Genomic DNA, 27,263 nt, shown 5'->3' with positions numbered 1-27,263 from the left:
TCTGTATGCTGTGGGTTTTCCGAAACCATTTTTAAAACAATAAGTGAGCACCACTTGCACTGCCTTGACAAGAATTCCCAGCTTCTGCTTACTGGCTGTCAATCTTGAAGGATGCATACCTGAGTCATCCAAATCCTTGCTTTCTGGAACATCCTCCATGTCATCATCCGACATCTCCATTTCCTCCTCCCTCCGAATTCCCATCAGCTCTTCGTTGTGGATGTTTCTGATCTCCTGTGAATGAGAGGAAAAGAGTCTTTAATCCCAAGCACTGCAGGTTGATCTCTCACACTTTTTAGCACATGAAATACATGAGCTGGAAATGTAATAAGCCATTCGATTATGTTGTAAAAAAAGAGATCATATTCATAAAGTGCTATAAAAGCAGGTGTTAGAGTATCGATGCACCTAATGTTGGCTGACATTGACTATAGACGCATTTAAACATTGCACAGGGACTTCTAATGGCAGCCAGTGGGGCTGGAAGTGATTGCCCAGCCACCACAAAGCGGCAGGGTCGGGCAGGGGCAACTTAAGCAGATGTCTGGGCATGGGCAGTGCCGTGTTGGCACACCTGATGGGGGAGCTCTCTGGTTAATGAGGCATGCGCACAGCAAAGGGATAGGGCTGTGCAAAGACACAACATGACCGCCACAGGGAGAGAGACTTACTCCCTGACAACAAACAAAAGGCCTGGCATAAACATTACCATCTGTCTAGCGCAGCAACACACAATCTCTATGAGAATTACAGAGGTCGAGCAGGTAGCGCAAAAGCAAACAGGCCCATCTGCCCAATCAGTAGAGGGATAGATGATATGGGGTTACTGCAGGAAGTCAACTAGCTTTCCCGCTTTACACTTTCCTCCAATCTTTAACACAGGAAGTCTTGCTGCCTGCAGCATAAATGGGCTGTGATTGAATTCAGGTCGTCTAGGCAACTGCAAATAGCTAACTGCTCGGAATAACAATCAGCCTGAAGCGAGGAGAACCCGCTGCATTGACTGGACATTTCGGTGTCAAAAATAACACTTACCGATGCTTTGTTTACGCGAGAAATGGCTGGGTAAACTTGGAGGGAAGCTCAAGGAAATGAGAATGAAAATCCTCTAAATTCCACTAAGCCTGAGCGTAGCTCTGGGTCAACAACTCGTTCGAAATCACCATCTTACCGTCAAATTTACAAGAGAAGGTCCAAACAGCTCCAAGGGTGAGAGAAGCAGAGTAAACATAGCTTAATGGTGTGTCATCTGTTACCCATCACTTACTGTCACCTGCTCCAGATATAACTAACCACATTCACTACTTCTACAGCGAAGAGTGTTAAAATGGCACTAATGGGCTCCCTTAGAACATAAACATTTCAAAAATGAGAAAGGCTTGTGAAAGCGTGGCATATCCATGAAGCCCTGCATTGTCATACTAGAACGATTTCAACAGTTTTGAGATAGCTTTTTCTCAATACATAATGTAAAAGGTAAGAAAGGACTGCTAAACTGGCTCTCTCTTCTCAAATGAGGCTTCACCCCGCTGTGACAGCATCAAGAGCTTCCTGTCACAGCCACGGTGAAGTTTCAAGCCCAATGCCAGCTCACGAGTGAGGAGAGGCTCATATCTGAGACTAACCATATTCAACTTCAGTCGCATGAAAACTTGAGGTCAGACATCAGCTTCTAAAAAATGATCAAGGCTTATTAGGGTTGTTGCCCACCCTTTCTTGTCATTTGAAGGGGGAAATGAAAGGGGCGAAATGAGAGGAACTCAATAAGGACGCAATTACCGCAGCATTAATAAGCTCCTTTCACAGATGAAGAACAGGGTAAGTGCTAAGAGAACTCTAAATGTAACTCTTTCATTTGGAGACAAATCGAATAAAATGTCAATTATTATTTCAGAATAAGGCAGTCAATCAAGCACTCGCTTAGTTCATGAAGTTAACAAAGCCTTAACGGGCAGAAACTGCAAATTGTCTTGATATGCTTCAAAATGGGCTGGAAATAGATGGAGTATCTCTGATTGAAACGTCCCTTTCTGATGACTCTGATCATGCGGAACAAAAATATGCATATTAGAAATTAACCAATTCATACTAAATCAAATTATTAAGGATTTTGGGACATAAGTACAGTGTAACTAATATTTTGAACACCTACCTTAAAATGTGAGGGGCCTCTTTCTGTATTTACAGTACCTGCATCTTTAAGCTGTTCCAATGACTTCAAGGGAACTTGAAAACTTTACATTGTGAAAACGTAACTAGAATAGGGCTTGGATTTAGAGAACAATTGGATTTGGAAAAGTGGTCAACACAATCAGGAATAAAACCAAATCTAAATGGGAGTTTACAACCAATTAGTAAAGCCAAAACACAATGATTGAAGCCTGATAGCTGGCTGCTGAGTTGATCATAAATTCTGCCATGTCTACAGTGCTCAGCATAATTGAGTACACCTCATTTTGAAAATGAATATTTGCATCCATTTCTAAGTGAATATAGGCAATGTATTTTGGTGCATTTAAACAAAACAGATTTATTAAACAGATATATTTATTAAAACAATATTTTAGTCACCAAACATATTTAGAAATTGAAAAATAATACAATCAAATTCAAGTAAAATATTCCAAAAACAAATTACAAACTAAAAAATTTTAACAAAATTTTTCTATTTTTTTGCTTCTCTTGATTTTTCCTCTTTTTGTAAATTTGTATTTAATATTTTTCTATAACATATACATTTGGGTGTACTAGTTTTTGGACCGTTATCGCAAGTTATTTTGTTAGATAAGCTCCAGATTTGGCTTCAGTACTGACCAATCTAACATATATGCACAAATATAATATTGCATAGCTTTCTATTAAAATATGATTTTAAAAGAGAGATTTGTAAGGGGTGCACTTATATAGACCATTTTGAGGGATGTAAACCCAAACAGTGGTCCCAAAGCATTTCCTGTTTTACATTTTTCACTCCTATAGCTTCCGAGAATCCAAAATGAGCAACATAATACATAATGTATGACAACTGTTTTATAATTGAGTTATGATTGAAATGTCTTTTGTTGCAGTTATGAAATAGTTTGATAAGCAGGAAAAGTTCATGGGCCAATGACATGACCACATTGAAGGCTTAACTACAATAATTAGAACTAGGCAGTTTAGGGTAATTAGGTAAGTTATTGTATGCCGATGGTTTGTTCTGTTGACTATTGAAACAAATGTAGCCTAAAGGGGCAAACATTTTTGACCTTAAAATGGATTTAAAAAAATTTAAAACTGCTTTTATTCTAGCCAAAATACAACAAATAAGACTTTCTCCAGAAGAAAAAAATATTATCAGACATACTGTGAAAATTTCCTTGCTTTGTTAAACATCATTCAAGAAATATAAAAAAACAAAAATATATAAATAAAAAGGGGGCTAATAATTCTGACTTCAACCGTACATGCAACATCTTAGCTTCACTTTTCTATAGCAGAATTCGGAGACACACATATTTTTTTTTCTTGCGTGATTTTTACCTTGCTTGCTCAAACACACACTGAAGTTCAAGACTACCCACTACTACCCAGCAGACAGTCTACTAATACTCAAACAGACCATCAAAATGAAGGGCCCTATCATACACCTGGCGCAAGGTATGACACAAATGTTGTTTGATAGTCTCAGCTTGATGCAAGTGTAATTTTGACGTGTTGCACCATGCTGTTTAAATATTAAATGTATTTGCACTCATTTGAGCGCCCATAGGCGTTCTGGTCTAAAAATTGAGGTGTGTTAAGGTGCATTACTGGCGGGTTGCTATTTTGAGGATCTGAAATAGACTGCTTAATAGACTCAAATGCTCTTTGGTGTGACGCAACTGACTCTTAAAGGGAATGGGAGATGAGACTCTGATTGGTTTATTATCAAAACACACCTATAAGTCATTAAAAGAATAAGCTCAACCCTGTTAGACCATGTGCCATGGCACAAAGCAGGTTTTTCCATCCTTTAAATAGCAAACGTGGATTCGGACACGCTCTTAATGCTTTGAACTTTGCGCCAAGATCGTTAAAATAGAGTAATGTTAGCGATAATTTAATTTAGAATTTATAATTATTATTTTTGTATTACTTCCAAATTGCTTTAAATACACATGTACAATCCTGTCCTGCTCACACCACTTGCTGAGGAAAGCTTTCAGTCATATCAAGTATAAACAAAATCAACCTTCTGTTCCATGTTAAATAGTGTTTTTATGTTGCTACCAATAGAAATTAAGCCGCTAATTATACACCAGATTGGGCCATTATAAACAAGAAAAATTGTGGATTGTTTTAATGAATTGGCTTATAATGGCTTATAATGACCATTTTAAGCTTTTTGTTTAAATAATTATGTTCCTTTTATTCCTTTTATATTAGTTTTTGCAGCACCAATGAGATTGTGGAGAAATTCATATTTCTATTGTTTCTACCAGGGATAAAAAAAAAAACAAACAAAACAAACTGTTACCTGCCAGTTGTGAACCGCTGAAATCTCAGGCAGACTCGGAACAGATTTTACTAGTAGAGAAAGCTGAGCATTTAGACTATCATACCATAAACATTTTCTAAAAATAAAGAGGACTTCAAAATACTTCAAGTACACATGGGAAGCTTGCAGGGAAAGGGAAATGGGCAGAGGAAATGGAAAAGACTAATCTCTAACAGAAACATTCTACATAATTAATTTCAAAAGATGTGAAGCATGACCACATTCACTTAAAGAAATGAAAACACCAACCTCTGCTTGCTTTCGCCACATGTCCAGGTTCTTGCGCTGGGCTTTGGAGAAATGGTCCCATGCCTTTTGTTTGGAAGAAGCGTGGAATACAGACACAATCTGCTCAACTGTGGCAGGGGATGCAGGGGCCAGTATGGGCGTCCAAAGAAAGAAAGAGAGAGAGGGGCGATTGGGAAGGTGCAGAGGAGTGAAAAAATCTGTGTCAGGTTGGAAGGAAGTGATGTTCTTTCCCCCCTACCCCCCCTCTAAACAGCACAAACACTGAGCTGGGGTGAGTGGTGTACTGTAGCTGGACGAGATCTGCATTAGATCACAATTATGGTAAAAAGGTCGTCCACTCAAAAATTAACCCTCATCTAGTTCCAACCATGAATTACCGCATGTCTTTGACTGCTGTGTATTTGTTTAACCAACACTAGGGGCCCAAATTTCATCTTTTGTTCTCTACAGATGATAATTTTCCAAGTTTGGAACAACATGAGGATTAGTTAATTATACCATTTTCAATTTAAGGTGAACTATTTGTCTCTGAACTGTTGGATGATTCTCCTTTTGCGGTCTTTGGAAGAAAGAAAATTTGTAATACTTTCTAAGAAGCCCATGTTCATAATTAATTGCAACTCTGTTTTAATTTATGGTAACACTTTATTTTTATGGCCCATTTGAGTATTAGTAACCTGTCTGCTTAATATATGTTGATTTTGTTGCTAAACAGATATTTAACTGACTATAAAAAACTTTGCAAGTACATGTCAACTTACAGTAACCATAACCCCAACCTAACAGTCTACTTATAATCTAATGAGAATTAGCTGGCATGGAGATGCAATGTAACTTAAATTCAGCAAACGGACCATCAAAACAAAGTATGACCTAATTTATTAATAATCAAGCATAACAATTCAAGAAATGTATCTACCAAAAAGACACAACCTATACCGATAAAACCTACTGTATGTCAATAATAGTTACAACTACATTTGTAAGTGCTGTTAATACATATTGACTTGCATTTCAATAATTGCATTGGTGTTGCATTTAAATTTTTCAAGTTCATAACACCGATCATGATTCATATGGACATTCATAAGGATTTTGTAAACATCTACTTGTAATATTACGTAAATGTCTTAATGTATGTCTACTTAACATCAATATTAAACAATTTGATGTTGAAAACATGTCTCATTTGTAATATTACTATTATAATAATATAATATCACTCTTAAAATATGTCAATTTTACATTTCTGTGTCAATTTAAACATAAGGTAATGTACTTTTCATAAAACCACACGTTAAAATATGTAAAAAAACGAATAATTATGATGCATGATTAGATAACATTTGCATTTGGAAAACTACATTTTATTTTCACTACTTAGAGCAGAGATGTCGAAGGCCCAAAGCTAGCCCATGGTAAGCTTTGATTTGGCCCACCATCTCATCTGAAAAGAGAATGATGGGGAGCATTTGGGAGAATCCATTTAACAAAGACTGTCATTATGAATTAAACGTGATCTTTTTGTCTTTTATAGTTTAATAGCAAACTGAAATTAAGCGTTTCAATAAAATGCTGTAAGTAAGTAAGTAAGTAATGTGTATTTATATAGCGTATTTATTGTGTATGGCCATACATCCAAAGCGCTTCGCTATAATGAGAGAGGGTCTCTCCACACCACCACCAGTGCACTGCATCCACTTAGTTGATGCTATGGCAGCCACAGGAAAACGGCACCAGTGGAATTCGGTGGATGGGAGTTATTGGGAGGCCATGATCTTAAGGGATGATGGAGGGAATTTGGGACACTGGAGTTACACCCCTACTTTTTGCGAGAAGTGCCAAGGGATTTTTAATGACCACAGAGAGTCAGGACCTCGGTTTAACATCTCATCCGAATGACTAAATAAATCTGATTTTTAATGTAAATACTGTCTCTTGACAAATACAGGACAAATACACATAACATTGTGAGCAAATCAATGCAAAAGCGTTACGTGTTGCTTTTTGCCATTAAACTCCAATATATATATATATATATATATATTTTTTTTTAAAATATACTAAATAATTAATATAAAGCCATGTTTTCAAGTTTTTTTTAATATTAGGTAAATAAATTAGGAAATTACCCATGGGAACTTTAATGTTTTATTTACCTTCGGCCCACAGCCCTCAATCAAGTTCAGTTTTTGGCCCTTCATAAGAAAAAGTTTGGGAACACCTGACTTAAAGCAATCAATGATGTGTTTATACAGTTTAGTAACTGTATTATGACTCACGATAAATATGTATAAGGCAACAGAAAACTTTTATGAACAATATAAACCATTCACTTATTTCACAAAACAAAAAAAACTCTTTTTACATTGTAGACTGCTTTTTTATAAACACAATCAGGACTGATTAATTCATACATATTAATCTGTGTAAAATGTTTTAGAAAAATTACATGCATCACTAATATTAATAACACACTTTTAATTGTAGCTATAACTGTCAACTACATAAAAAAACAGTATAGATCTTGTCATGTTATTTATAGAGGTCTTAGAATAACTAAACAGAATTGTAATTCATGATGAGGATAGGCTTCATAGAACATCCTACCAAAAAAAAAATCATATGAATATTGAATGATATGAAGGTGAGCAAATCATGTTTTATGGAAAAACACACAGTAGAATTGTGATTTCCCCAGGTTTACCCGAGAACAACTGTTCTTCCATCTCATGTTTCGTCTTTCTCATTTACCACAACACACCTCTCACCTTCATCGACTCCGCTGGCCAGAAAGTCAAAGGACCTCCTATAAATTTGAACAGTACACTCTAATGAGATGAATGTTTCATCTTACGACAGGCTAAGCTCATTATTTCAGTGTGTATAGATTAGAGAGGATGTCTCACTTGTGTAAACTCATTAATGCAAACCTTCCAGAAATAGTCAGCTGTTCAGAATTAAGAGACGGCAGTCAATCAACTATTTTCGGGGGTGTGAGTGCTTTGGATGCTGGAGATACAAGGCAGTAATTTCCAGTGAGAATGTACGACAGGAGGAAGACATGGGACGAAAGGGGAACAGATGCTGAGTATCACAGCTGCTAATAGAATGCGTCGCTATGACATTTCTGACATAAACCCTGTTCCAAAAAAATTAGCAAGCTGCCAACCTAAACAGCATTTTAAGGGAACACAGACTTGCTAATGATATGAAGGGTGAACAAAAAAACAAGAAAAAAAAATAGGCTGATTATTCTCCTTCTAAAATACATTATTGTGGCGCAAATCTAAGGAAGCATTAGGGAAGCATCACATCTACATTTTCATTTGTTTGGGAAGAATGAAACTCTCCATTATAAACATTACATTATGGTTCACCAAAGTAATACATTAACATAAAGTGTTTTTAAACTATAATAATGTTTAACCTCACAGATTTTAGATGTAGCATTGATGAACATACTACATAGTTCTTACCTAAGAATGTTACCTACCCCAGAGTGTATTCTATTTAATTCTGAATAAACATGAAAAGAAAATAGTGCTTCACTATTATCCATGTTGGTACACTGTAAAAATTGCAGGGTTCCACACAATTCATTCATGTTGTCCTAGCATAAATTTATTAGGTTAAATTAGTTGTTTTAACAAATTTATGTGGATTGAACATAAAATATTATAAAATATTATTATTATAATATATAAGTCCTAATTATTCAAATATTAAAGTATTATAAGTCCCAAAAGAAACCCAAGAATTGTGTTGATTAAGCTAATTTTAAGTAGTCTGAACAAGCAACAATTTCTTTTTTTGGTGGGAGGGAAGGGGTGGCACAAAAGCAGCCAATGGAAATTTGATTGGTTAGTGTGTGGGATAGGGCAAATATAATAATAAAATAAAAAAGATAATAAAAAATATTACTAATATAATAGTCTTGCTGTGCGTGCAAATGTTTTGTGGAATCCTTCTGACCAATATGCTTTGCTCCAAATGATTCTATAGTCAAATATGTGTAAGAATACATATTTCATTGTTTAAACATCTTAATAATGATCATACTATTTGATCCATGATGGCTGATGGGTTCTGCCATGTTAGTCTGCCCTGCAGAAGAGAGATTAAAGCTGCTGGATTTAAACCAAGTAAACTCATCCAAAATACATAAAAGTGTGTCGCTGTTTAAAATTAAGTAAATATTCTAGTTTCCTAAACAGTGTGCAAGGACCATGAATAACATCATCCCATTATACATAAAATGATTTTCATTGTCGTATCCGTAGACATCAGCATTTATTTTATAAACTATAATTGTTGTTTAGCAAGTACATACAGTATATGTATTCAAATCTCTGCAACCTAAATCAAATGTTGTTTTATTGGAAACAAACGTTAATCTTTGACACATTCTTTGTTTTTTTGGTTTTTTGTTGCCTCAATGTCAGCCTTACATTTACCCTACATTACATTTTACATTCAGCAAATGCTTTTGTCAAAAGCGATTTACAACTGAGGAGGTATTCCAGGATTCAACAACAAAAGGCAATACATAAGCAAGAAGCGCTAGTTGTTCAAAGTAACTTGTTTGTGCTCACAGAATTTAGTGCTAGAGTGTTAAAAAACAACACACACACACAAGCGTGCACGCACACACACACACGCACGCACGAACGCACGCACGCACGCACGCACGCACGCACGCACACACACACACACACACACACACACACACACACACACACACACACACACACACACACACACACACACACACACACACACACACACACACACACACACACAGAGAGACAGACATTACTTTGAGAGAGAGAGAGAGAGAGCGAAACGGAGGGAAAGTGCTTCTTATAAGTGGTTTTTGTAATATTCACAGGGGTTCAGTGTTCTTGGAAGAGATCAGTTTTTAGATGTCATTTGAAGATTACCAGTGTGTCCACAGTCCGAGTGGGAATGGGAAGATCAATCCACCAGCGAAGAACATTGAATGAAAAGGTTTTGGAAAATGGCTTATAGACTCTCTGCAATGGCACCACAAGTCAGTGCTCTCACCCTGACCGGAGGCTCTTGGAGGGGAGTTTGCAGCCTTCTGTAGATCTTGCTGGTTTGGAACGGTGTGTTGCAGTACTGAAACACCCTCTCTAAATGCTGATTTATACTTGCTGCATCTAAAATTACGATTGGATAGATGCGGTGAATGTAACTCAGAAAGTTCACTTTGGGTGTTCATGACCTCATTTCGGCTGGCAGTGAGCACTCTTTTTTTTTTGTAACTTTGCGCATGTGTCCACATCCGAATTGCATGACTTGGAATAAGAAACAACTGCCTAATGCAGGGGTGCTCTCAACCCTGTTCCTGGAGGTCTACATTCCTGCAGAGTTCAGCTTCAATTCCGATCAAACACAACTAAAATAAACATAAGAAGCACTTGTTAATTAAAGACTGGTGTGTTTGGTCAAGGCTGCTAAACTCTGCAGGGGTGCTTTTCTAAAACAACGACATAACTCGTGGCTGAACAATCGTAGTACAATGCATCGTTTGGGAAAACAATTTATGTAGTGAGGAGTGTTTCCCAAAACCACAGTTTCTCTGTTGCAGATCCATCGTTTGAACCATGATAGTTATAACGAAAAACACCCATAATGATGCTTTAAAAAGGGTGAAGTAACAACTTATTTAAAGAAAAACCCCATGCTTTTTTGTTCAAATTATATTGTCTTACACGTATATGCATTTATAAAAAAAATCTAATATTAGTTTTGATAAACACATGCACACACTCTCCATAATAATTGAAATATACAGTTGAAGTCAGAATTATTAGGCCCCTCTTGATTTAGTTTTTCTTTTTTTTTTTAAATATTTCCCAAATTAAGTTTAACAGAGCAAGACATTTTTACAGTTTGTGTGATAATATTTTTTCTTCTGGAGAAAGTCTTATTGGTTTTATTTCGGCTAGAATAAAAGCAGATTTTAATTGTTTAATAAACATTTTAAGGCCAAAATTATTAGCCCCTTTAAGCTATATTTTTTGATAGTCTACAGAACAAACCATCGTTATACAACAACTTGAATAATTACCTTCATTTAACCTAATTAACCTAGTTAATCCTAGTCACTTTAAGTTGTATAGAAGTGCCTTGAAAATATCTAGTCAAATATTATTTACTGTCATCATGGCAAAGATAAAATAAATCAGTTATTAGAAATGAGTTATTAAAACTATTGTGTTTAGAAAAATCTTCTCTCCGTTAAACAGAAATTTGGGAAAAAAATAAACAGGGGAGCTAATAAGTCAGCAGGGCTAATAATTCTTCTTCAACTGTGTATAAATGGCACATATAGGGCTTATGTTTCCTTTACAAATATTATTGAGAACATGCCATATTCTAAAATATAAAACAACTTGGCTACCACATATTTTAATCTCATATAAAAATAAAATAAGCCACCAATGGTATGATAATATGTAATATTATTTTTATTATTATTAAGTAGGATGTTGTTTATTTATATTTATTTTATTTATTGTAAAATTCTACTTTTACAATTTGAAACATTCAAACAACTGCAAAAATGTTCTAAACAACAGGCCCATATCATATAGGCCTACAGTACAGATATACTTCTTAATAACTAGCTTACTATAAGTTAAAATTATTAACGTATGCTATATATTTTTGTTTTCACAAGCTTTGAAGACTTAATGTAAATTCCGCTTTTAAATAATAGGTCACTTATAGCTTTCGTCATGAGCCACAGCTGTGTTTAAAATGGCATAAATGTTTTCAAAGTGCACTGCGAAGGGAGCACAATTGTCAATATGAAGATCGCCAAAATTAAACTGTAAAAAATACTTTGAAAGCATATTACACCTAAGAAAGATGACTTCAACGTTTTTTTTTTTAAAATCATTTCAAGTTTAAATATTTGAAAGTTCGGAATTGTGCATAGGGGGGATCACTCAAAATAGAACAAAACCAGCAACTATGCTTCTAACTACAGCCCGAGAGGTGTAGTTGCAAGCATACAAGTTTGCGACGCAGTTTGTAAACATAGGTTGGAACAGTGGATTTGGGAAACGCCAAATCAACAAACTATGTTTGCAATGACGCAACTTGCGACCTAAGTTGGGTAACGATTGTTTTTAGAAACGCACCCCAGGAAAGTAGATCTCCAGGAACAGGGTTAAACACCCCTGGCCTAATATAATGTAAGCTTTTAGTTGTTGTTTTTTAAGATTTGAGTGAAAAAAAAACAGCATATAATTTGTGCACATGTTGTCTAAAGATTTTAAAGTCAAATATGTTTTAATTTGTTTGTATATAACATTTTGCATTAAGCTAGGTTGGTATATAAAATACAGACTATATTTTTGATTTACACAACTGTACTCAAAGCCAAAAAACAACATGAGTGTCCTTCACATTTATCTATAACCCATTCATTTTATGTATTTCATCATGACAGTTACTCTGAGTTGCCCACTGTGGTAACAATTAATCGTACAATGGCAAGCTCATCAAGTATGAAAGCTTTAAAACTCGCAGCTGTGCACGAGCAGTCAACAGAAGCTTGTGCTGCACAGCCAGATGGAAATCATATAAATCAACAAGCTGTTCACCAATCACAACACACTGGGACAGCTAGCCAATCACAACACTTTTAGTTTTTCGGAAGGCAGGGCTTCATCAAATCAAGCATTAATCGAGCTGGTTGTGCCAGGCTGGGGAGAAAGGTGTTGTAATAATATAAATGGTGTGAAAAAAAGGTGTTTTTTGAAACACAAAGCATGAGAGCATGTTGTAGTACACCCCCAAAACAAAATCAAGACCCCTTTAAAGAGGTACTACATGTGCAATGCATCACAGCTCCAAAAATGTGTCAGTGTATTAACACAGAAACATCCCAGTGTCTGGAAAATGACATCAAAGCATCCATCAGTCTAAGTGATCTAACAGTAGGACTGAGAGGCAAAAACATATGGTGCCAACGGCTTGATGGATGCATGACATCATTACTGAGGGTATAACGTGACCTATGCAGATTCACTCAGAGATCTCATATCTCTCTCTCGCTCTCCCTGAGAGGAGCTTAATAAACCCTGGGGAGTCAGGAAGGCTGCCAAACACATCTGTCTGCAGCAAAGAGTGAGAGAGGCTGGATCGATAGTGACTTCAGCAGCCTTTAATTTGATAGAAGAGATCGATGGCAAAGTCAGGACGAAGAGCATGTGTATGAGCGTGTGTACATGTGCAGGTGTGTAATATGCTGTAAGCAACATTGTCATGACAATCTGTGAGTGCGAGGGAAACAATATAACGGGATTTGCATGTTTACTCCTTACATAAATTGCATAACAGATAACTTGTATCAGATTCAGGCCAAAGCATACTTGCACTCTGTTTAAGTAGGTAAATGTGAACGCCTCTAGGTGTATAAGCTAATTTCATGCATCATTTCCAAATTTTCCAAAGTTCATTATGCAACACAAGTACTGTACGTGTTGCTTCTTAGCATTGCAACTATATTGCTTCCGTCTTTACAGTTGTTTTTGCTCTGTTTGTTTGGTCTGCAGAGCAATAGTCTGAAAAGGATCTTGCTCAGCATATTGGTTTTAATGGCACAAGCATTTAAATATTCATTGTATACTGAGATATGAAAAGGATAACCATTTTGCAAGAAATGTATTCACTTGGAAAAGAAGCCATGATCTAAACATATTGGCATATTTTCTAATGCGAGTGGAAAGCCGGCATTGCATTGGTCTAACCTTCACTTATGCATTTGCATACTAATGTTGAATGTGTATTTGGCCTTTCTTATAGCAATTTTCCCAGATTCAATTGAATTTTTAAATTCTAAAGAAATAATTAAGTATTAAGCAAAATAAAATGATTACATTCTAACTGTTTCATCAAACTTGTTTTTAAATCCAGAAAGGGCACATTACATTCATCCAAAAATAACAGTAAACTTATATATTTTTCATTTTTGTGCATACGTGTATTAGAATGATTTATAAAAAGTCATTGCTTTATTGACTTCTGGTGTTCCACAAGTTTCAATTTCGGGCCTTGTTTTATCTCCATTATACATCCTGCCATTAGGGTCAATCATGATAAATCATAATGTCTCCTTTCATCTGTATGCTGTTGATGTTCAAATCTATCTCTATGTTGCTTCAGACTCTTCAGGTACACTAGAATCTCTGCACGGATGTTTAGTTGACAAACTTTGGCTGTCACAGATTTTTCCTTCTCTGAACGAAAACAAAACAGGATGTACTGTGTTTGGCAGCTCAAACCTGCCTAATGAGTTACCCTCAAATTACCTTAGCTTTTCCTCACATTTAAGTTAAAATTTGGAGAGTAAATTTAGACAGTAGTCTAAAATTTGATAAACAGGTTAGTTCAGTGATCAAGGCAAGCTTTTTCCAGCCTTCTTGCTAAAGTCAAGCCACTTCAGAGCCAGCGTGAATTAGCCATTCATGCTTTTATCAGCTTTTACTGGACCATTGCAATGCACTTTATGCTGAAATTAACCAAACCTTACTTTATCTGTTACAAATGGTGCAAAATGCTGCTGCTCGCAATGTGAAGAATAGTTTACTCTCTTCACTGGCTCCCTGTTAAATTCAGAATTGATTTTAAACAAAAGTTGTTTGTTTTTAATGCAGTTAATGGTCTTGCACCTTAGTATTTATGTGAGATTTTAAAGGTTCACAAACCGAACAGAGTCTAACGATCAGCAGGCCAGTTGTTGCTGGAGGTCCCCATATCCAGGTATAAAAAAATGGGGTGATTGTTCATTTTCAGTGGCAGGTCCCCTCCCTTTTAAACTTTGTATCATCATAAATGTGGCACTGTTTAACTATTTAACTGCCCCACCAAGAAAAACAAATGTTTGGATTGCATTTCTTAACTCCTAATGTCGCTAGTTAACACACTCAATGCATTTTCTTTTCGACACATACCATAATATCTTAAATATCAATCTCTACCAAATGGTTGATATGTTGGTTTATGGTAAAAGTACCGTTATTAATACATATATTATAAACAATCTGAAATTATGAATCATAAGACCATTTAAAACATTTAAAAATAAACATTTTTGAATACTAAATCACCTTTAATTTTTTAAGTATGCCATAAAATATTTCAGATTCTCATTTAACATGCTTTTTTTGTTTTTTTTTGTTTGTTTGATTTTTTTGTAAACCGACAATGCTTTGTGTGTAAACCATTATTTAAAACAGCTATTATTTAAATGAATTTAATAGTCATTATTTAAAACAATAAAATCATGGTCAACCATTTGGTAAAGCGGCAGTCAAAGCTAAACTTAAAACCTATTTATTTAGACTTGCTATTGATATTCGGTAGTACAAAATGCAGTTTTATTGACACTTGTGTTCTTACCAATGTTTATTTTTGTCTTTAATACAGTTTAACTCTTTGTGCAGCCTCCTGGTTGTTATAAGGTGCTACAGTATACAATAAAGTCTGATTGATTAATTGAATGCAAGAAATATTTAAAATTTTCATTTTCAAATGCAAAAAAAATACAAATAAAAGAAAACAGCTGGAATTAAGCAGATTTTAAGAATATTAGTTTAATAACAATTGTTTAATAATCTTTAATAGCAATAGTACTCTTTTTAACTCTATATTTATTACAAATTATTGTAGTCTTGTGAGCACAGAAATACATTCTAAATCTAACTGAAATTTATTTAAATCTAGTAAGTGTCTTTCAGATAAGGATGCAATATGGCAGCAACTCAGTTGGTATTATGAGGGTGAAATTAACTTAGTTTAAATCAAGTAGTTTGTAATTTAGTTAATAACATATATTTATAATTTTGTCTATTGATTATTTACTTTCCATCTCCCCTATTTGCGTAACTATATTCTTGCAAAGTCTTTTACAGACGCGTTAAAACTTTTACAACAAACCATCCATTAGATGGAGTTAATACAGATTTAATTTTCTGACAGCACTGTCTGCTCTCTCAGCCGGGATCCACCGACTTAAGCCGAAATAGTCTTACCCAGAATTCCCATGTCATCATATCCCACCTGCCACTGCGACAACCTGCTGCTCTTTCCTCCAGCAGAGCTGCAACGCCAGCGAGCTTTTAGCCGTATACTGCATTTCATTATTTATATTGCTGTGTGTTCTGTCTGCGTTCAGATAAGACAGATGCTCGACTGTCACAATGCTTTTTTCCTCTGTGTGAGCGACTGTTCTGCTGCACGTGTTTGCCATCGCGACAAACCAGACATGACTATAGTGCCAGATACTTATTCAAGGTTTTTTTTTTTTTTTTTTTTGACAGAACTGTATATCAAAGGTTGCTGTCTGCTGCTTTGAGATAAAAGGCTGGACAGTGTTAAATACCAGGGAAAGATACTAGAAGGTCCTTTTAAAGGCAACATGACCTTTTTTTCTTTTTTTTTTGTGAAACATCTGTAGGTAGTTTGCCTGATAGAAGATAACTTTGAGAGACAGGCTTGGTAACAAATCGGTATTGTCACTTTTTCTCAAGCAGACATTTCCAAATCCATTAGAATAACCTGACAGCTTTCAGAAGGGAATATATAAAGATGAGAAAACAAACAATAAAAAAAACATATTCTGGCAGATGAGGTCTGTATCTCTGGGGATGTGGTGTTTTGTCTTTTGAAAACAATAAAACAACCATTGGATTTCAGCCTGCCGATAAAAAAAGAGACATATTCGTAAACATGTATGTGTCTGCTCATCAGTGTCTGTGGAAACTGCTTCATCTCTATGCACGGATCAGGAAGGGTGCAGCTAAAATATAAAAAAACTGTATACTGACACACAAACATCAGTGAAATTTTCCTGTGTAGTGAAAGAAAGGGAATATCAAGTAATGTCCTAAGAGAGAAAGAGAGAGAGAGAGACTTACCATGTCATTCAGTTTAGGTCAAGTTACTGTTACTGTATGACATCACTGATAGAGAACCTGATAACAACAAACTACTGTTCCTGTATTACACATATGTCTCAAAGAACACGACTGGACCATGATCATCAATCGAATCCAGTAATAAAAAAAGGAGAAGCAAAGCTTTCCTAGAAACCTGTATAATCATTTGAAACCTGTATGATAATTTTAAATGATCACTTTATACAGATGAAGTCAGAAATATTATCTATCCTTTGAATTATTTTTTTCTTTTTCAAATATTTCCCAAATGATGTTTAACAGAGCAAGGACATTTCCACAGTATGTCTGAAAATATTTTTTACTTCTGCAGAAAGTCTCATTTGTTTTTATTTCAGATGGAATAAAAGCAGTTCTTTATTTAAAAAAAAAACAAATTTAAGGTCAAAATTATTAGACCCTTGAAGCTATACTTTTTTTTAGAAAGTGTAAAGAACAAACCATCTTTATACAATAACTTTCCTAACCTGCCTAATTAACCGAATTAAGCATTTAAATGTCACTTTAAGCTGTATAGAAGTGTCTTGCAAAATATCTAGTCAAATATTATGTGCTGTCATCATGGCAAAGATAAAATAAATCGGTTATTAGAGAGGAGTTATTAAAACTATTGTGTTTAGAAAAAATTTCTCTGTCAAACAAACTAGGGAAAAAAATAAACAGGCGGCTAATAATTCTGACTTCAACTCTGTGTGTGTGTGTGTGTGTGTGTGTGTGACCCTGGAGCACAAAAATATCCAAAAATACATTTTATGACTATTTTTTTGTAGCCAAAATTATTACAATATTAGGTAAAGATCAGGAGCAAGAAGATCCTTCTGCATTTCTGTGTGCAGTTTGCATTGTCTACCCGTGTTTGCGTGGGTAAAAAATACAGTATGCTGGATAGGTTGGCGGTTCATTCCGCTGTAGCAACCCCTGATTAATAAAGGGACTAAGCCAAAAAGAAAATGAATGAATGAAGTAAAGATCATGTTCACATGATCATGAAATCATGTTTGTAAATGTCCTACAATAAATATATCAAACCTTAATTATCGACAAGTAATGTGCATTACTAAATACTTATTACAGACAACATTAAATGCAATTTTCTTAATATTTAGCCCTTACATCAAATTTTAATACTAATATTCAACATTTAGTTTCATCTCCGGTAAATATGTTCTATTCTAACATACATTGCATCAATGAAATGCTTATTTATTCAGTGTTTAGATGATATACAAATATCAATTTTAAGAAATTAAACCTTATCACTGGTTTTGTGGTATCAGATATTCCTTTGGAGTCAAAGCTGAAATTAACATCATTACTTCAGTCTTCAATGTCACATGATTCTTCAGAAATGCTTTAATTCGAATACGCAGATCTGCCAGTCAAAATACATTACTTATATTATTGGTTGTGCTCTTAAAATTATACTTCACCCAAAAATGAAAACATTATTCACTATTTACTCACACTCAAGTGATTAAAGTCTTTGTACCTTTCTTTCTTCTGTTAAACAAAAAAGAACATATTTTGAAGAAAAACGTTCAGAATAGAAAAATCAAATAATATAGAATTAGGTTACAGGTTTCCAACATTTTCAGAATATCTTCTTTACCATTTAACAGAAAAAATAAACTAAAGGTATGAAATAAAATAAAGGGTGGATACATTTTTCATTTAATTTTTAAGAGAACTATCCCTGTACACAGGATTCTTTTTTTTATAATCTTTTGCAATGTATAAATAGAATGGAATAAATAAAACTGAAAAGTTTGAGCATTTGATCAATTTAATGCATTCTTGCAGACTGAAATTATTTCCTTCTTGTATTGCGTTCTAACCAGAAGTGATGCAATAAGATTCCAGTGATGAGAAATTTGTGTCCAAACCAGACGGGACACATTTATGAGATGCAGAAAAAAAATCAATCAAATATCACAGCTAATCAGAAGAGAGCATGGGTAAGCACAAAGCACTCTCAAAAAACAGATAAGCATATAATGAAATTTATAAATAGTAAACCATTCATTTATTCAATTTCCTTTGGCTTATTCATTGATTAATCAGGGGTTGCCACAGCGAAATGAACTGCCAACTTATCCAGCATATGATTTTACGCAGCGGATGCCCTTCCAACAGCAACCCAGTACTGGGAAACATCATAACACACTCATTCACACAAACTACGGCCAATTTAGATTATTCAATTCAATTGCACATGTCTTTGGACTGTGGAGGGAAACCGGAGCACCTGGAGGAAACCCATGCAAACACGGGGAGAACATGCAAACTCCACACAGTAATGGCAACTGACCCAGTCGGAACTCAACGACCTTCTTGCTGTGAGGTGACAGTGCTACCCACTGCGTCGCCCATAGTAAACCATTTGAACATTAAAAAAAATATCATGAGTGTTCGATATAATCTCTATGAAGTAAAATGTCCAAAGTTAACAGTTTATGTTTGTTTAAATCAGATTTTTAAGATCTGAGATAAAATATTAACAGTCACAAAATAATATTTAAACTTACATTAGTGACTCTGTGACTTTCAACATGAGAAAACACTTGTGTATCTAATGTCTATAAGTTGCTATATACAATAGTCAAAAGATTTTTTTAAATAGAATAAAAATAGAATAAGAACAGAATAAAACTACTAAAATGTGCTCAAAAATTATGATTTATAGGGTTGGTGGTCAAAAACAAAACTAGTTATTGTATCATGATGTTGCATCACATCTACTTAAGAGACATGGTGCTAATTCCCTAACATTTTGGAAAAAAAAAAAACATGAAAAAAGTCCTATTGCATTATAATTAATAATATATACAGGTTTCACAGAAAGTCTATAGTTTAATCCTATGTGTATGTGCGTCATTAACTCAACTGTACACTATTCTCTGCAAGCTAAAGTCAATGTTATTTCAGCGATCAGTCAAACACTTAGACATGACAATCTAGAGACCGTTTACTTACTTTTAATCTATGAAGGGTCGTCAGGTGTGCTGTCCAGAGACTAAGTAGCTAAATGAAACCACAGACTTGTTGATCTTCAACATACGTTACAGATGGCAGATCTGTACCTGTGCACTAATGCAGTTAGTTCACATACTCTACCTTCTTCTGCATTCAGCTCAAAGTGGTTGAGGCCTCAGGAGAACTTACCTTCAGTCCACACTGATCTCAGATCAAAGCTTGTACACTATATAACCCAGTCGTAGAAAAGCTGCAGTGTAAAATGAGCCGATGGCAGGGTATAAAATGCACTTGCACTTTTTTAAGGTTAAAAATTGAGCAGATTTTCTTAGAGACACTAAATCATCCTTCGCTACATCATTAAAAAAAGTGTGCATTACGGAATGAACATATCCGAAAAGCTCCTACTTGTACTTCAGTAAAGTACAGCACACTGCCTAATTTAATTTAACTTTCATGAACAGATGCATATGCATGATATTCACATATGCTAACTTTTTCTTGTGAACATTTCTAATTTTCAAGGTAAGTGCTGTGACCTTTCAATGAGTCCGTAATCTTTTCATATTTTGTACTCCAGTTACATATTAATGAAATGGTAAATCTCTACAGAATACTGAAATATGAAATCACTTGACTTTAAACGTCCACATGCTGTATGCTTGAATCAAACACACAGTGAAAATGTGTGTCTTTTCATGCATCAAGGAAACTATATGTGTGAGTGGTAGTTCCATTTCTCTGGCCATTGGATCAATCAAGTACAAAGCGCTGCTGTGTTGGGGACTGCTATCAAGATGGCAGAAAGTGAAGTGTAATCATGCAGTAGCTGACAGCACCCACTTACTCAATGCTTCCTTTTGTGTCTGATAGTATAGATGAAACTGCTGTGACGTCACACAACAAGCAACTGCATTTCTAGGTTCTCCAGACAAGCAGAATTTAGCTCTGATGTGAGCAGCACCGCAGATTTAATGATCCGTTAAGAATTGCACAGTGTTATTGTATAGTGCTCACCAGGTATTATTAAAGAGTGACACATATGATTTATAGCTAAATATACAGGTTTTAACTAGGGATGCACAGATATGACAGTTCTGGGTAGAAACCGAAAAATCTGGTTACACTTGGCTGAAAGCTGAAACTTTAAACACTTTGTAATAATTATGTATTATTTTATTAAACACATTTTAAAGATTTTTTTAATGTGCGCATAACTTAGATTATACTGATTAAAAAATAAACAAATAAAATAATAACATTTTCATTAATTTTTCACAGCAGAATGAACCGCACAACGAAACATTCCATATGTTTTACAGTGGATTCCCTTCCAACCACAACCCAGTATTGGGAAACACCCATACACACACACACACTACGACCAATTTAGTTTATTCAATTCACCTATACGGCATGTCTTTAGACAAGAGATGCTCAAACTAGGGCCCGCGGGCCAAAGTTGGCCCATGGTAACCTTTGATTTGGCCCAGGGCCCATACCATCTCAAAAAAGAGGGAGCATTTAGGGTAGGAGTGTTTAATACAGTTATTTCTCATTTTATTGTAACCTTTCATTTGTTAGTTTGATTTTTGAGCTACAAAAGAAAAACATGATCTAAATTCTTCAATTAAATGTTGTAAATTAATCTGATTTTATTTTTAATAATGAACATACTGTTGCTCAGTGGATAGACCACAATTCAGAAGACCTCAATGAGCAAATCAAAGCAAAGGCAGGAACAGCTTGACTAGTGTATTCAGCATTAAACTCCATTGTGTTATAAATGGAATTCTTATGTTTTCATTATATTAGGTTCATTATAAAATGTAAAATATATATAATGCATATGTTAATGTTAATTAAGTAATGTTTTCTATTCACTTTGAAATGAATGAGGAAACTATGTATGGCAACTTGTAATACAGCTTGATATATTTATCTTCGGCCCAAATTTGGTTTTTGGCCCTTCATAAAAAAACAAAAAGTTTGGGCATCCTTACTTTAGATTGTGGGAAAAACCAGAGCACACACAGGAATCACATGTGAACATGGGGAGAACATGCAAACCCCACACAGAAATGTATACTGGCTGATCTGGGACTTGAATCAGCAACCCTCTTGCTGTGAGGTGACAATGCTAACCACTGAGCCACCGTGCCGCCCTTATAAGTGCATTTTACTGACAGTAAATGATTGGAGAGGTGTCATTTTTCCAGCGTTGCTATGATAACACAGTACTGTTATTGAAAGCAGCAAGGACAAGTATACTACATAGAAACGTCAGTGCATTATTTGAGCAGACTTTGCTTTTCCAGTGAGTTCATGTATAGATAATAGAGGTGTGAATTTACAATGGTCTCACGGTTCGGTTTAGTTATGATTATTATGTCATTGATTTGGTTCAATTCGATATCTTGGTGCATTATGGTGCATTGATGATGCTTTCCATACACAATTATATGTTTTTTTCACAACAATTCTTGTAGTAACAATTTTAAATATATTTATAGAGTATATTATTTGTAATACAATCTTGTCCTTTAATACAAGCAGTCAGATATATGAACTGCAACTTTAATTTTACCTGCTCAAAGAAAACTCTTTTTTAAATGTTTCAAACAAAACTCAAATACAATCACAGAAGATAACATGAGCATTTATAGCAAATAAAACTCATGTAAACATTATTCAGTTTGCTTTTGAGCATTGTCCGGCGTGTTCTTACATCCATATGATTAGTCATTGTGTTCACACGCTCAACAGAAAGTTGATGATTGATGCGGACACTGAAGAATGTGGGGTAACTGTCTATATGCGAATAATAAAGCACACATTGGTCCATGATAGACGCCATGGAGAAAACTTGCTCTACAGACAACCTTGTGTCAGGATCCACAAGTATCGCCTTAATAGTGATAGAAGAGAGGAAAAGTTACCTTACAAACTTGCCCTCAAAGGTCCTTATTGAGAAAGAGAGAGAGCTTTCATTTTCTCCCTTGCAATAAAATAGTATCTCCTGGTTCTGCTGTACTTCAGTGTCAATGAACGACTGGCCAGCAAATGTGCATGCAGTGAGTTGTGCACAGTTGTCTGCTTTTAAAGTAGTTAGAGGCACATTCTAATTACTCGACCTCACTTCGTTCGATTAGTATTCTACCGCGATATAGTGCATATGAGATAAATGACGTCAGTACGGTGCATCAAAGAAACAATTACTTTTGACACCCCTAATAGATAAGTATAATATGAACTATTTTGAACTTGGAGATGGCTTGTGCTATAGTCAAACCAGCAACAAATAGTGTTCACATGGAGCATTGAAATGAATGGGTTTCATAGTGAAGTGCTTTCCATGTACACTGTGAAAGCCACTTCAGTCAATGCAGAGACTACGGCTGGTTTGAGAGAGAAATGCTGAAAACTGTCGGGCAGTGCGGTGCAACAAAACCTTTTTCACCTCATATTTTCTTTTTCCCTCAATACAAAATGCTACTTTCAGCCAATAACTTTCAGCAGTCAAAAATTCAGTGCATCCCTAGTCCTACCTGAAAGATCAACAGATTTCTGTTTTAAATAAATGCTGATGTTCTTATTCTTATTAATAATACTAATAACAACAATAAAATAAATCCTGTCAAATAAAATGCAATATTGGTGAGCATGACTTATGTCATGAAAAAAAAGTATATATATATATATATATATATATATATATATATATATATATATATATATATATATATATGCATTTATAAAGTAATTTCTTGTACATATAGTGGAACTTTTCCTAATTTTAATTGTGTCTTTTGAAAGTAAAATCATCCTTACTAGTTGGAAAAAAAGGAATTTGCTCTTATATTTGCTTATATAATGCCTTAGAGAAAACTAAAACTACAGTCACCAGCTATGGGTCAATTGGATCTTATTACAGCACAGGCAAACAGTGATGAGCTGTAATCTTGTGTCAAATTCTTTTCCGCCCCTGATAAAGATGGAACCTGAACTTCTTAACCAGTTTTAACCCTCAAACTAAATTTGGTAAGTTTGTGCATTTGTGTGTAGAAGAACTTCTAAATGAGTCTCATGTTGCCCATCAATGCCATCTACATGTAGGTCAACAGCTTTCTATTTCTTTAAGGCAGAAGCAACATCTGTTAAGAAACACTTACATTGTACTAAAATTCCCGAAAGGGCGTTCTTGAACTTGTCCTTGGCTTCCTCCATCTCCTTCTCATGGGCGGCCTTTTCGTTCATCAGTCTGCGAATGTGGCTGTTGGAGGACTGGATCATTGAATAGAAGTTGTTGGCGTTCCTGCGGTTTACCTCCCCTCGTTCCACCCAGGTCAGCAGGACACGCACCGCCTCGGGAAATTTGGAGTCGTCTAAGTGGAGAAAAGAAAAAAAAAATGGTGGGGAAGAAACAGATGGTGGGAAGAGAGCTGAGTACAATGCTGGAGAGGAACACTTCTCATGTGGGACCTTCTGGTGTCAAAACTTATTAGCAAGACATGTTTATTGGGCCCAAAAAAAAAAAACAAAAAAAAACAAGTAGAGGACATTTAGGAGAGGACAACAGAATGAGGAAGGACGTGCAAGCAAGATGCAACAATCCCCGATGAGCAAATATGGTCAATCAAAACTCGTGGATACTTTCTTTAAAAACATTTTAGGTAGGAGATGTTGTTTGTGAATTCCTGCATTGTGAAGACAGGTGAATATGTGTGTGTGCAGGCAGTTACTCCAAAACTAAAAAGCTTTGGCTTGATACTTTCAGTCGGGAATGAGATGAGAAGCAGAGAAAGCTGAAAATCACTGTAATGAATGCCACAGGGAGTCTCATCTAGCAGGCTATTATTCTTTAGGGTTGTTGTGTTTATTTAAAATCCACAAATTAAAAAAAGAAGAGAAATCAACAAAAAGAACAGTTTGGCACAGATTTGTTCAGCTGTTTGGCGTTAACTTTGTTATCAGTGTGTTGCAAAGATACTGCGGTATGTACAGCTAAAAAACTGCTTTAAAAAAGAAAAACACAAGATTATTTGCTTCTTGCTACTGTAATCCTGAAACACACAACAACACACGTCCTACTGAGAATTCTAGACATTCTTTGGTTTATATAAGTGCCCAAACTGCATATAACAATTGAAAAATGCAATCAAATAATTTACATTTATAATCTGTCAACCCTTTTAAGATTCATCCAAGTGTGATGAATATGAAATCCTTCTTGATCACTAAACTGATTTTGTTGCTCATTTATCTGATTCAGACTGAGTCGACACTAAAAGATCTCAAATAATAATTGTCAAAGATAACAACCGTCAAATATTGATTGTACACAGAAAAATCTAGCCACTATGAGAGTGCTGCTGAGATTTTATACAGCAAACAGCACAAAAGCTTCCCTAAAGGCAGTGTGTAATATCATCCTGTCCTTTCTTCCTTTCATCTGTTATCTGTAACCACCGCAAAGTGAGCAGAACTGCATATAAACCATCACGTACGGAAACGTCTTAAGGAAACTGAAGAGTACACGTGTAATTTCAACTGATTTCATCTACAAAACTTTTTTTTGAGTATTTTCTCTCAAAGACGGAAAAGAAAAATCAGGAAAAACAGTCACTAAACAGATGGTCTCGATCAAACCTCATAGATCATCAAACTCAAAGAGACAATTAGCTTGCAGACACATCCATTCAAGAGGGAATCATGACTGTTTATAGCTTTTATGATGAATTAGGCGAAAAATAATAATAAAAAAAAAAAAAAAAAAAAAAAAGAGTGACAGACCAAAACATGAGGCACTTCATTTGTCTTACCTTTGAGTTTTTCTCCTAACTGGCTACATTCATGCTCAGAGTAATGGACAATGGGGGGTGGTGAGGGGGGGCGTAAACGGTCCTCTTCTATTCTGCGACGGTGCCTTTCTTCCCGGGCCAGCATGCGCTGTCTGCATTCCCATTCGTACAGGTCATCTCTAGCCTGAGCAAAATCTACATGCAGCCGGCCTGTGTCCTTCTTATCTGTACTTGATCCCAGCCTGATCCTGTAACCTGGAGAAGAGGAGAGGGAAATAAAGTAGAAATAGACAAGGACAACGACAAAGTAAAGGAAAAGAAGGTTGAATTTGATCGGGCAAATCAAATAAATGTAGAATAAATGAAAAGGGGAGGGAAAAAGAAAAGAAAATGGGAAGAGGAAAATAAATATAGCAGAAAAAAAGAATAAAAAATGAGGAAGAGGAGCAGGAAAACAGCAAATGATATAAGTTAGGCAAAAGAGGGAGATGAACAAGTGATGAAAAAAGAGGCCGAAAATAAGGTGAGAAAAGAAAAGACAGAAAAATACAGAAAGGAAAAGAAAGAAGAGGATTAGAAAGAAAAAGAAAGTTGAATTAGACAGGCAAAAATAATAAAATGAAGGCAGAACAAGGAAAAATTGAAGAGAAAAAAGGAAATGGGAAAATGGAAAATAAATAGAGCAGAGAAAAATAATAAAAAATAAAGAAAACAAGCAGGAAACAGCAAAGGAAATAAGTAAGAATAAAGAGAGAGATGAAGAACAAGTAAAGAAAAAGGAGGCCGGAAATAAGGTGAGTAAAGGAAAGGCAGAAAGGAAATTAATTGAAAGGAAACAGAAGTTGAATTAGACAGAGCAAAAAATAAAGTAAAGGTAGAATAGGGAAAATGGAAAGAGAAAGGAAATGGGAAGTGGAAAAGAAAACAGAAAAAAAAGAAGGAAGAGGAAGTGGAAACAAATGAGCACAGTGAAATAGCGCACACACAAACAGGAAAATAAATAAATAAATAAAACAAAGAATTAAGGAAAGGAAAAGAGAGGGGAAAAGACAGGGACAGGGAGTAAAGGAAACCAAAAAGACAGGGAAAGAGAAAAATAAGGAAAGGAATGAGGAGAGGAAGTAAGGAGTAAGTAAGTAAGGAAGGAAGTAATAAGTAAGGAGAAAGAGGAAGTGGAAATTGGAAAAAATAAAAAAATAAATAGAGCAAAGGGAAACAGCAAAGGAAATAAGTAAGAAAAAATAGGAAGAGGAACAACAAGAAATGAAAAAGGAAGCAGAAGAAAGGCAAGTAAAGGAAAGGGGAAGGAAAAGAAAGGAAATGGGAAGTGGAAAAGGAAACAAATAAGGAGCATGAAATAGAGCGCACACACACAAACAGGAAAATAAGATTAAAAAAAGGAAAGAGGAAAAGAAAGGAGAGGGGAAATACAATAGGGGGTAAAGGAAACCAAAAAGACAGGAAAGGAAAAACGTAAGGAAAGGTATGAGGGGAAAAAAGCAAAAGCAATATGTGAAGAGGAGGAAGTGGAAATTGAAAAAAATAAAAATAAATAAAAGGGGAGGAAGAAAACAAGGGCAGTATATGAAAGGCCAAAGACAGAAAAAGAATGAGAAAGAAAACATAAAAGCAAGGAGGAAGAGGAAGGGTAAAGAAGAAGTGGAATAAGGGGGAAGGGAGTAGAAAAAAGGCCAGAAGAAAAGAAAGGAAAGAGGAAGATGGTGG

At 35.2% G+C, this 27,263-nt stretch overlaps 1 protein-coding gene across 17 annotated transcripts in view; it reads right to left on the bottom strand.

Annotated features, from left to right (window-relative positions):
• enox2 (ecto-NOX disulfide-thiol exchanger 2) overlaps positions 1-27,263 on the bottom strand; it is a 403,572-nt gene that overhangs the window by 43,779 nt on the left and 332,530 nt on the right. For 8 of the 17 annotated variants that reach the window (XM_087281444.1, XM_087281441.1, XM_087281447.1 and 5 more), the window contains 4 exons: positions 25,560-25,793; positions 23,910-24,122; positions 4,769-4,875; positions 120-234 (listed from right to left, as the gene is read on the bottom strand). In XM_087281444.1, coding sequence (XP_087137570.1) covers positions 120-234; positions 4,769-4,875; positions 23,910-24,122; positions 25,560-25,793 — 669 coding nt within the window. Of the gene's footprint in view, positions 1-119; positions 235-4,768; positions 4,876-23,521; positions 23,568-23,641; positions 24,123-25,559; positions 25,794-27,263 lie in introns of those variants that run through there. The other 9 variants (XR_015507402.1, XR_015507399.1, XR_015507401.1 and 6 more) reach the window with 2 other exon arrangements.

Source organism: Danio rerio, chromosome 14, assembly GCF_052040795.2.
Source record: "Danio rerio strain M-AB ecotype USA chromosome 14, GRCz13ab, whole genome shotgun sequence".
Lineage (NCBI taxonomy): Eukaryota > Metazoa > Chordata > Actinopteri > Cypriniformes > Danionidae > Danio > Danio rerio.
Note: the sequence above shows the minus strand (reverse complement) of the source record. Positions and strands in the feature narration are given on the sequence as shown.